This window comes from Juglans microcarpa x Juglans regia, chromosome 6D, assembly GCF_004785595.1.
Source record: "Juglans microcarpa x Juglans regia isolate MS1-56 chromosome 6D, Jm3101_v1.0, whole genome shotgun sequence".
Classification (NCBI taxonomy): domain Eukaryota; kingdom Viridiplantae; phylum Streptophyta; class Magnoliopsida; order Fagales; family Juglandaceae; genus Juglans; species Juglans microcarpa x Juglans regia.
The window spans coordinates 19,737,392-19,749,719 of record NC_054604.1 but is presented as its reverse complement, the minus strand read 5'-3'; the positions used below and the strand labels follow the sequence as shown (position 1 = coordinate 19,749,719).

The following is a 12,328-nucleotide window of genomic DNA, read 5'->3' as shown; positions in this document are numbered from 1 at the left end:
CCAAACTTACTATCTCTTAAGGTGCTGATCTGTAATTGCAGTATTCTCTTTAAATAACGATAAGAAAGCAATACTTTACACCCCATAAACCTACATTGATTTTTTTTTTTTTTTTGAATTATCACATTATTTATCTATCTTACATGACCCTACATTCATTGAGTGTGTGTGAAAGCCTCACACACAATGAAGTCCTTTTTTTTAGTTTTCTCCTTTTTTTGTACGTCAAGGTCAAGAAGATTCCAAATCTTTAAACCCCTAGCTGAAGTGACAAATTACTTTAAAAAAAAAAAAGAGGAGTCCCAAATCTTCTGATCAGCGACGACATCTTCTCAGCTAAGGCCTTCTTTGTTATTTATTTTCTTTTTCTGTACATCTTCTAAAGACTATGTATAGTGATGATGCCACTAATTCCATTAATTATATTACTTGAAACATAGGCATTCTGCTTTGCCGAGTGTGTGATCAGGGGCTCTGATTGTTCAAACAGAAACCTTGAAATATGGCAAAAGAATCAACCTCTGACCTTATGTATGTAGATGGTGTTTACTTCGTACTACTCTCTAATGGTGAATAAGAAAATGATCAAAGACTGGATGAGAATGAAAGAGGGAGGAATGATCTCTTGGTGAGGGAGCTTGCAAGGGATAGGAAATGGATGAAGTGTCCCAATTGCAATTACATTGTGTTGTTTACACATTACTTGCAGGTCAGATTGTTTTCGTATTATAAACTCACAGGCACTAACGTAGCTAAATGTGATTTGTTAGATTTATTAACTTATCACATGAACTCTTGTAAGTTAATAAACTTAATTTGTAAAATCTTTTTGTAGATTAAGCATTTCTCTATCTTCAAAACATTACTGGGCAGAACTTGAACTTGGTTAGAAGAAACATTTGCGTAGAGAACATTGTTTTTTTATAATAATAAACTTGAAGATCGTGCAAACGCAGCGTGTCTTTTTTTCAATAAAACCTCAGACCCGTCACTTGGATCGTAAATTATGACGTTGATTATCTTTAAGTGTTTCGTTGATCAGTTCTTTCTCCACTGGAAGAGGAGAAATAACTGATCAACGAAACACTTAAAGATATTATTGGACATGGGAAGAAGGTTAATCTCGAGCAGAAGGTATGCGGTATATCAATGATATCATCCATGACTCTTATTTTCTTGTACTTGTTCTTTTAAGTTGAACAAAAAGTATACAATTTCCAACAAGCCATGCAAAAAAAAAAAAAAAAATTGTAACGTCTAGAAAAATTTAAGATGAGCACCGGCTTGCATGAATGATGCAATACCATGAACTTATAGAAAGTATACAATGGCAGGAACATTATTGCATCAGACATGATTGCATGCCAGTTCAATGAATGGTTTTGTTCTTGATTTTTTTGTCCTCCCATACCATCTGAGCATAGTGTTATGTCCTTTGGTGTTAAGTTTCATCTTATGGTTCTTTACATGTGGTAGTAATTCAAACTTATCCTTTTTTGCCATCTATATAACCTTGTTATGGTTTCAAATTTATTTTCCCACATATCTGTTTAAATACAACTTCAGCAATATGTATTGGCACAAATGCCTACCACCTCTGTATTCATGAATGTAAGTTGCTGCCTAGTTGGCTCGTTTTGTGTTGAACATTTTGTTGTAAAGGTTTCTTTTTGGGTAGTGGCAATGTATGTGCAAAAAGGAGGAACTAGCTATCTATTGGATACTGGCGCATCTCTATCCTAAGGTAAAATATTTGAAGAGATTTTTGAAAGGTTGATGGTCTAGCATTTTGTATCCTAAGGTAAAATTGGTTAGATGGACTTTATATTGGTTTACTAAAGGGTAGAAGTAAGAACAGTGCAAGTTTAAGTTTCATGAACTTTGAAAATTTCAATTATAATAGAAATGATGAGAATAACTAATAATAACTAAATATTCTGAGTCAAATTCTTTTTGAACTTAACCAACAAATGCTAGCCAAGGCTTGACACATGGATTTTGAGTCAAAATTGTTGTTGCTTGATATTAGTGTGTTTCTCTAAAGGTAACATTTACAGCTTCCAAGAATGTTGTAAGAATGTTACTTTTTTTCCATGGAGTTGTAAGAAGTTGCCTAACTCTAATATTTGAGGGTATTACTACAAGCACATTGCAGGCTTGCAGCGGCAAAGCAGTGTTATGGACATTAAATCAAGGTACTTTCATTCTCCCTTTCACCCTCTTTTTTGTTTGGGTGTTTTTAGATTTAGTAGTTTGCACACGTATTGAGTGGAGCTAGGTAATGTGAAAAAAGAAAAAGATGTGAGAATCGAATTTAGTGATTTTCTTGGTTATATAAGGTGGTGTGGTTGTATAGTTGATTCATTATTGTTTAACATAAATGTTTGATATAAATGTTAAACGGCAATTAGCTTGAGCTTTGTGTGGCCATTCAGAAATTTCAGTGTCCCTTCAACTCAATGATCATCAGGAGATAAGTTTCTCCCATCTTTTCACTCTATCCCTCGGGGCAGCATCTTTGCATATCTTGGTGACACTTGTTATTAGTTTTTAGATCATTTGTAAGTCTGGTTTTGTGCTTCTCACTTGTGTAATTGCTTTTTTAAGCAAAAACATATAATTTGGATATGTATTATATTTTTTATGTATTTTGTTTTGTGCATTTTTATTAATTTTCTAAAACACCTTTTCTAGCGAGTAAAATTTACTGGAAATAAATTTTTCATCGCATAAACGTTTTTGCGGCGACCTCACATCACTACAAAACTATTTTTCGGTGACAATTACTAGTTGGAAATATATAATAGCGACGATAATTAAAAATTGCTGGAAAGAAATATCGAGGCATTTTCGGCGATTTATTAACTTGTTGCAACGATATATATCACCGCAATTTACTTTTCTCAACGATTAAATAGTAAACAGAAAGGCCATTTCGTCCATTTTTTAGACAATTGCGACAGACAAAAATTGCCACAAATAGTAACTATTTGCGATGATTTTTGCTTATCGTTGAAATGGATCAAAAGTAGCGCCTTTATTGCATCAAAGATGCAGGGATTTCAAAATCGCCGTAAATGATCAATTGCGGCGATTTTTGGGGATTTTGCGACCATTTTGAGTGCTAAAAAAAGCTTGATTTCATGTAGTGTTTATAATTGTTCCAAATATAGCCAAATCTAATAAAGATTTGAATTTCTCCTGCAAATTTAAAATTTTGGCTCTAAAAATTTTAACTGTCAAAAGTTATATATTAAAAAATAAAAACTCATGGTATAAAATCCATTTCTATTCTTCTTGAGTCTCCATCAAACTTTTCTTATTTTTTTTAAACTTTATCTATTTCATGCATGACTTTTTTTTTTTTCCCTTCTTCTTTATAACTTTCTCCATCTAGTTAATGATAAATATTTTAATTCTTTTGTTACAGAAGGAAAACTTCTATATATAAATGTATGTCATGACTCATCATATGTCTCCGATTGATAGATATATATGTTGATAATATGTTTTGTGCTTGAAGTTTATATGGTTATAATATTTTTGTATTAATTATATGTATCACATTCTATTATGAGAATATATAAACAAATTCTTTATCATTTTAATAATAATCCGCCCTCCAAATTACGATGTATTAGTGTAGGCATGGGGACCAAAACAAGATTACGATTTATCATTTTAATAATAATTCGCCCTCCAAATAGACAAGATATCTCTTAGTAGTTTCAAATGTTTGGTTTGTTCACATTTTTCTACGTAATTTTGGCACTTCGTCAACGGCGGCCTTGGTAAAAAAATCCAGTCCAACAATTATTCCAGCCTACAAAAATAAGCACCACAATACTTCTATCGGCTGCGCACTACCAAGTTTTTCCATTCACGTGGATTGAATTTATGCAGGACTGTCATTCCAAATATCGGCTTCACGCATGCTTATAAAAAACTCTTGCATGCATTGAAAGCTAGCATTTTTATTATATTTTTATTATGACTTAAAGTTCCTCATCGATCCATTGAACAAGACATTATAATAATCTTCTTATTTAAAATTGTTAAATAGAGACTTTTAAAGCATGCATGCAGTCTGGCCTCAGCAGATCAGCACATTGAAAAAACACATGATGAACATTCAAACCACGAACGGAGAATTTACGCTACAACTCCCGGCACAGACAAAAACTCTCGCATGCATTGAAAGCTAGCATTTTTATTATATTTTTATTATGACTTGATCTATTAAAAACTGATAATAATATTTTATTATATTCTAATATTTATAAACAAATTTCGTGTAAGTCTTATGTAAAAAATTTTTTTTTTTTACCTTTTTTTTAATGTAAGCTCTACATTTTTATAAAGATTTACATAAAATTTATCTATTATTTTATTCAAATCATTTCTCGCTAAAGAATACATATTGAAGATTGACATGACATATATTCTTATAATTAAATTTTGTGTCAGCTGCTATCGATGGAGTGTGGTTGGAACGTACCTGGCCTTTCAATGACAAGAACCACCTAATGCTAATAACTTATGTTGTAATAACCTTTTCAAGATTTATAAAATAGACAAATTTCCCTTCAAAATGTTGAAAAAGTTAATTCCTCATCGATGCATAGGCCAAGACATTATAATAATCTTATAATTTTCTAGAAAAGACTTATAAATATATATAGAATATAGTTTATAATTGTTTCAAATATAGCCAAGTCTAATAAAAATTTAAATTTCTCTTGCAAATTTAAAATTTTTGCTGTAAAAATTCTAAAAGTCAAAAGTTATATATTAAAAAAAAACTCATGGTATGTAATTCTTTTCTATTCTTCTTTTGAATCTCCTTCAAACTTTTTTTATTTTTTTTAAACTTATCTATTTCATGCATGACTTTTCTTTTTCTTTTTTCTTGTTCGTTCTAACATTGTCCATCTAGTTAATGATAAATATTTTAAATTTTTTTTGTTAAAGAAGGAAAAGTACTATATATAAATGTATGTCCTATGTTTCTCATTAAAATGGTTTAAAGTGATTTTAAGTCACCGGACATTTAAAATGCATACACATTGTTCAAACTATCCAAAAAATTTTTTTTCGTGTCTCGCCTTTATATTCTCTATATCTTCTGTCCTAAGTTAATCCATGTGCATTGTAACAATTTCCAAACCGCCACAAAAAGTCATTTAAGTTGTAGTGTAATAAATTGTCGGCTCAAATTAAAAGACGACTTGATACAATTTAAATAATCATGGATATCAAATCTTAATAAATGAAAAATAGATAAAATTACATGATATTCTCTAACATTTTTTTTTCTCTTTTTGAAATTAGGTTTCATCCTCAATCTCTAAATTATCGAAACTAAAATAGTGTAAACTCACATTCGAAAAAATAATTCGTAATAATATTTGAAAAAAGAAGGGGTATTAATGGGTAACATTAAAATCTCTTTTAGTAAGGATGCTTTTATAGAGTTTAAAAAAAGTAGTAAATTTTTTAATTCTTTGGATGATATAATAATTAGTCAATTTTAAAAATATATTTAAAAAACAAAAAGAAAGAGGATCGTAAAAACATTGCCATGGCCTCATGGCGGCTACCTCCAATGGTGGCTTTGCATGTATTTTATTATGTTTTATTTATTTATTTTTTTAAATATTATTTTGAAGTCGTTTTTATTTTTTAAATCTTGAAGCTGTGTTTTTATATGTATATATGTTTGGGAATGAAAGCAATATCGAGGAGTTGAGACATCTGCACACGCTACATGCCGTGAGGATGTAGATACTTCTACATCATCTACTAGCTGCCCATTTGAGTCAGCATCAGCCAGAGATGTAGACCGATCAGAGGTCGAGGATACTAGCCTCGAGGCTCGAGATGATGACCGAGATGAGGATTTCTACATCCTCACTGGGAGGGACCGCATGCAGATCGAGAGGAAGAACGCATTCAACCAGAACCATCTGTTGCCTTTCTTCTGCATGTTGCACCTTATTGTTGCAACAAATGTGGATCCTGTGGCACATAAAACCACATTTAGTCTGCTTCGGGCATAGTTTTTGATACGAGTTACACGTGGAAATCCCATTGATTTGCCACTTCACATCTTTGAGAGGATCCGTTACGAGGTGAGTATCGTGGATAATCTCCCATACGGTGTCCTGATCAGCCGGCTATTACTTGCACGAGGAGTGCCAACTCAGCCAGAGGAGCAGGTGAAATATTAGATGAGCCCCCTCGATATGACCACGCATCGACGTAGGATTGGACAGGCTAGGGGACGTCAACCACCCCCTGTAGAGGATCTAGTTCCTCCGACGCAGCCTGAGCCAGGTCATGTGGGGAGTAGTAGTCAGCAGCCGCCGAGTACATCTACAGGAGATGCACGGCCTGTTTGAGTTGATACGGTGATCTCATAGCTGATTGCGCATATCGATCATAAGATCGATCGATCGCTCGCGGCTATAGAGGCGTCAGTATCTGAGATCGCCCATCGTGTAGGTATCCTCAACGACAAGGTTGATATATTGACTGAGGAAGTACGGAGTTCAAATTTTGCGAACAATGCTATCATCTGAGTGTTGTTTAAGAAATTCGATCATATTTTGTATTTTGCTTTTATTATTTATAAAGAAATATGTTATTTAATATTTCTATGATTTTTCACCATTCAATTCTCAATCTTCTTTAATGTTATATTTTCTAACTTTAATACTAAATCGCTGCACTTCGAATATATATAAACATAAAAATATATTTATATATTACAAATTGTGTATATATAAATATATACAAGTCAATTTTTTAGATTTGTTCACAAATTATGCACTATAAAAACCACATAATTTTTAAATTAGAGTCATTTAATTTAAATTAACAATCAACGTTCGAACGTTATTAATTAACGATCGAACGTTGGTGCAAAACATTTAACGTTCGAACGTTAATTATTAACGTTCGAACATTGGCGCCAAAACATTTCACGTTCGCACGTAAGTTGCCAGAATGTTCAAACGTAAATTTGACGCTCGAACGTAAATTTCCAATATGTTCGAATATTAAAAAAACCTCATCTGTCTTTAATGACAGTTTTCAGAAACTGTCACAGAAAAGACCTTTTAGTGACGGTTTGGAGACTGTCACAATTTCTCAACCGTCACTAAAGATCAATTGTGTTGTAGTGTTGGTTTGTTCACATTTTTCTATGTAATTTTGGCACTTCGTCAACGGCGGCTTTGGTTAAAAACTCCAGTCCAACAATTATTCCAGCCTACAAAAATAAGCACCACAATACTTCTATCGGCTGCGCACATACTGCCACGTTTTATGCAACAACTCCCAGCACAGACAAAAACTCTCCCATGCAATATTGAAAGCTAGCATTTTTATTATATTTTTATTATGACTTAACGTTCCTCATCGATCCATTGACCAAGATATCGTCAACGGCGGCCTTGATAAAAAATCCAGTCCAACAATTATTCCAGCCTACAAAAATAGTAAAATTATTCGTAACAGTCTATAGCGGCAGCACACTTTATATGCTGCGGTTAAAAAAAAATAATTAATATATGACTATAGGCTGTTGCGTAAAATGATTCACAAAATTAAACACCACAATACTTCTATCAGCTGCGCACGTGCTGCCAAGTTTTTCCATTCACGTGGATTGAATTTATGCAGTACTGTCATTTCAATCGGCTTCACGCATGCTTATAAATGATTATCAGGTGAAATTATGTGTGGCGCCAGACCACGAATAGAGACGTAGAGCATGCATGCAGTCTCGCCTCATCACATCAGCACATTGAAAAAACACGTGATGAATATTATTGGCTTTTTTTGGATGCTTAATTCCTATCAATTTATTATTATAATTTTTTTAAATTTTAACATAAAATATAATAAATAATTCAATTTTTTTAAATTTTAAAATAATAATAATATTAAAAAATAATATTCTAACAATTCACTTTAACATCCAAACGTAACCTCAAACCATGAAGAGAGAATTTATGCAACAATTCCCAGCACAGACAAAAACTCTTGCATGCATTTTTATTATATTTTTATTATGACTTAAAGTTCTTCATCGATCCATTGACCAAGACATTATAATAATCTTCTTATTTAAGAGTGTTGAATAGAGACTTTTAATTCAAGACTTCAGGCTCTATATAAGAAGGCGTGCTGAAACATAAGTACAGCAGAATGAATTCTAACTTGTAAGTGACTTTCATCCAAAGTTCCAACTTGTAAGTCTCTTCATTTATGAATTCTAAAACTATTTCCTCAAATCTCATTTCTAATATCTTTTTGCTTGTTTTCTTATGTTATTGTACTGTTTACATTTTGTATCCTCACTTATAATACTCTATTAATTATCGTGACTTTCAATATCTTTTCACAATCACTGACGATAAAAATATGTGAATAATGCGATGGACAGTAAAAAATTTTTCTTATCATATGTATATATAAGTCCCGCCAAAAACATCACGTCATGGCCCTATTACTGCTCTTTCACAGTTTCTCATACTATTTCAATACTATTATTATTTATAAACTATTCACTATTGTACGTTTTATTATTATTGTCATTATTATTCACAGATCATCTAAAATACTCTTAATAAATCATCTAAAATATTCACCGATCATCTAAGGCCTTGTTTGTTTTCAAAAAATATCTCATCTCATCTCATCTCATCTCACTTCATCATTACAATTTTCTTAAATTTCCACACAAAATAATATAAGTAATTCAATTTTTTTAAATCCCAAAACAAAAATAATATTAAAAATATATTCTAACAATATTTTATTCAATTTTTTAACTTTAATCCCATCTCATCTTATCTCTGAAAACAAACGAGCCAGTATTCAAACGAAACCGTAATGCGTGTCAACTTTCTTAACTTGCAAAATCTGTCTAATTAAACAATATTCTTTAAATTATTAAATAAAGCTCTAAGACCACCTTAGTATTTTTCTTTTTTTTTTTTTACTTTCAGTGGTTTAGTGTCAATAATAAATTTTGGAAATGATTCATGGAATATGATTTGTTATGTATTTGTTTATGTAGATGAATTTTATGAGATCAAAAGTCCATTTTCCTTGGATATCTAGATAAATGTTGAGAAGATGGAAATGTGTATTAATTATGGCTATGGGTATCAATGCAATTTTCAAATTGATTTTGTTACTAATCTAGTTTTGAATACATATACTTTGATACAAGTTAAAAAGTTTATAAGATATAAATTATTTCAATTTAATCCATTTAAATTAATTAAAGCAAAACGGATTGATAAAGTTTGTTTGTGTTAATTCAACATATATAATAATTTCTTTTTTAGGTGCATGATCATTTTATTAAACGAATTATACAAGTGGTTACAGTGCGCGCGCACACACATATATAAGTATACACACACACCACCAATTTGATATAATGAGTCATGCATGTTAAGATAATAAAAAGCACAGATTAATTAAGATCGTCAAAATCATTATATATAGCACAAAAGAAAAAAAAAAAGATTTGAGCAAACACGAACTCAACCCAAGAGACCCATATTATCACTTCAAGTCCAGCTCTTCTGAACATTCAAAATATTTCAAAGTTAATTAAAAAAAAAATTACATTGTAAACGTAGTCTAGGTTACTAAAATTTGAAACAAAGTTCTAAGTAAATTATCTGTGCTTAACACTGATAAGTCTCATTCTATCTTCCTCCTTGCCTTCCAGGAGATGCTTCAACACAACTCACATAAAATACATATTCCTTATTTTGACCCTTTTTTTTTTCACATCGACCTACATTTGAATGCAGCTTCTGCGATGGGATCGTGGAGGTCTTATGCTGGTGACGAGAGGTTTTCTAGTTCAACTCTCACTGTTTTGATCGGTATTTTTGCTATGTTATGGTTGCTCTGGGCCATCAAGAAACAAAGAAAGGCCGCAGTACCTCCATTGCCACCAGGTCCTCGTGGCTTGCCAATAGTCGGGTACCTTCCGTTTATAGGTACAGAACTTCATATAAAATTTGAGCAATTGTGTGGGATCTACGGCCCCATCTATAAGGTTTGGTTTGCAAATAAGTTGTGCATTGTGATTAGCTCCCCCTCACTAGTAAAAGAAGTTGTTCGTGACCAAGATGCATTATTCTCCAACCGTGATGTGAACAAAGCTATACTTGCGATCACATATGGGGGAGCCGATATTGCTTTTTCCCCGAATGGTCCAAACTGGAAGATGTTGCGAAAGATGTTTGTGAGAGAGATGCTTAGTGCATCAAATCTTGATACTACCTTCACTTTACGAAGAGAAGAGGTAAGGAACACCATTAAAAATGTGTATGAAAAAATAGGTACCCAAGTAGATTTAGGAGAACTGGCATTTGTGACGGCGATAAATGCCATCATGAACATGTTGTGGGGCGGCACGCTACAAGGTGAGGAAGGGGCCAAGTTTGGAGCTGACTTTAAGAATATGTTTTCAAATTTAATGTTGCTACTCGCAAAGCCAAATGTTTCGGACCTTTTCCCCGCATTAGCAAGTTTTGATTTACAAGGGATAGAAAGGGAAGTAAAGGGGATTTCCCAAAGCATTGACCGAGTACTTGATTATGTCATTGACAAACAGATGAAGAGTTTGGCCAAGGCCAAGGAAGAGGGAAAGACAAAGACAGGACGAAAGGACTTTTTGCAAGTTCTCTTGGAAATAAGGGAGCAGAACAATGGTGCATATTCGATTAGCATGACCCAACTCAAGGCCGTGCTTGTGGTATGTATTTGTCCACTTTTCTACTTTTGTGTCTCAATACTTTCGAGCCGAATTGAAGTTGGCCATTTATATCTTTAGCTAACTCTTAGACATCAATTACATTTTATTTTATTTTATTTTTGTTTTTCAATTTTCAAACTGATCACGGATCACCTTACTCATGTTTAAATAGGACATAGTGGTTGGTGCATCCGACACCACAACGACAATGTTGGAATGGGTGATGGCAAGGCTGATGAAACATTCGGAGATAATGAGAAAAGTCCATGAAGAATTAACAGAAATCGTGGGGGTGGATAACTTAGTCGAAGAATTCCATTTGCCCAAATTACAGTATTTAGATGCTGTAATTAAAGAGACGTTTCGTCTGCACCCACCTTTTCCTTTCCTAGTACCTCGAACTCCAAGTGAATCTAGCATCATTGGAGGGTACCATGTACCCAAAGGTTCTAGTATTTTCGTGAATGTTTGGGCTATACAAAGGAACTCAAAGTATTGGGACAATCCATTGGAATTCATACCTGAGAGGTTTCTAAATGATGGTTATGGTAGAGTAGATTATTCTGGCAACAATTTTAAATATTTTCCATTTGGGTCAGGAAGAAGAATATGCGCGGGTCTTACACTAGGGGAAAGGACACTCAAATACATCCTGGCTTCATTTTTGCACTCCTTCGAATGGAAATTGCCACAAGGTTCAGAGATTGATGTTTCAGACACTTATGGTGTGGTTACAAAGAAGAAGAATCCAACAATTGCAATTCCAACTCCAAGGTTGTCCAAATCTGAGCTTTACACAGAATAGTACAATGTGAGAAATACACTTCGTTGCTTTTCATACCAATACAATGTATGAATCCTCTATATGCACAATAACCAATGAGGTTGTGATGGTTTTCACTTCCTATACTATATAGTTGTGATGCAAATAGGCTTATATTTATACTCTTTGTATCCAAATTTGCACAATTATTGGCCTATGAATAAAATCTTAGTTTGGCAATTCCTTTTCTTCTTATTTTGCTACTAACTAACGTGGTTTTATAATAAACAAAGATTTCTATGGGCATGCATTTTGTATTGTAATGTTCATATTGGAATTCTACTATTAGAACCTCAAGCCCTTTCATTATATTTTATTTTGCAATTGGTAAAAGGGGAATTGTTTCTTTCATTAGTTTTCAACAACTTCTTTTACGGCATAACACATATTCAGCTAATTTCTATTAGAGATTGATTCAAGATCTTTGAGAGCCAAGATATGTGACTTGTAAGACTCTTTCAACAATTCTAAATGGCTACTCATATGTAATTACCATCTTGTGAATAGACAACCTCACAACCTCTTCACTATACTTATGAGTTACAAGATTCCTCATCGTATTACCATCACTATCTCCAACCCCCTCCTTGGGTGTTGCCTCACCCACTAATATTTTTTGGTACCTATCCAAAGGCCCATGTTTATGAGGATTTCTGGGACATGAAGGCAAATCATTTTGCATGGTTGAAGATTTGATCCTCCTTGAGTGGCAA

General features: G+C 32.9%; 1 protein-coding gene across 2 annotated transcripts; it reads left to right on the top strand.

The window, feature by feature from the left end:
- The first annotated feature begins 9,831 nt into the window (after positions 1-9,831).
- Positions 9,832-11,795, top strand: LOC121234068 (flavonoid 3'-monooxygenase CYP75B137-like). 2 transcript variants are annotated; one of them, XM_041129874.1, is made up of 3 exons: positions 9,832-10,339; positions 10,652-10,792; positions 10,965-11,795. In XM_041129874.1, the coding sequence occupies exons 1-3, from the start codon at positions 9,848-9,850 to the stop codon at positions 11,595-11,597; spliced, it is 1,266 nt and encodes a 421-aa protein (XP_040985808.1). In that variant the 5' UTR covers positions 9,832-9,847; the 3' UTR covers positions 11,598-11,795. The 2 variants fall into 2 exon arrangements, with proteins under 2 accessions (XP_040985808.1, XP_040985806.1); XM_041129872.1 differs by having other exon boundaries at positions 9,833-10,792.
- Positions 11,796-12,328: the final 533 nt, after the last annotated feature.

What these genes read in the sequence shown, in the direction of transcription:
- LOC121234068 (XM_041129872.1), top strand. Translation starts at nt 9,848, where the DNA reads ATGGGATCGTGGAGGTCTTATGCTGGTGACGAGAGGTTTTCTAGTTCA. An exon ending in AACTCAAGGCCGTGCTTGTG is followed by an intron (nt 10,793 to 10,964) that starts GTATGTATTTGT and finishes ATGTTTAAATAG; the next exon opens with GACATAGTGGTTGGTGCATC.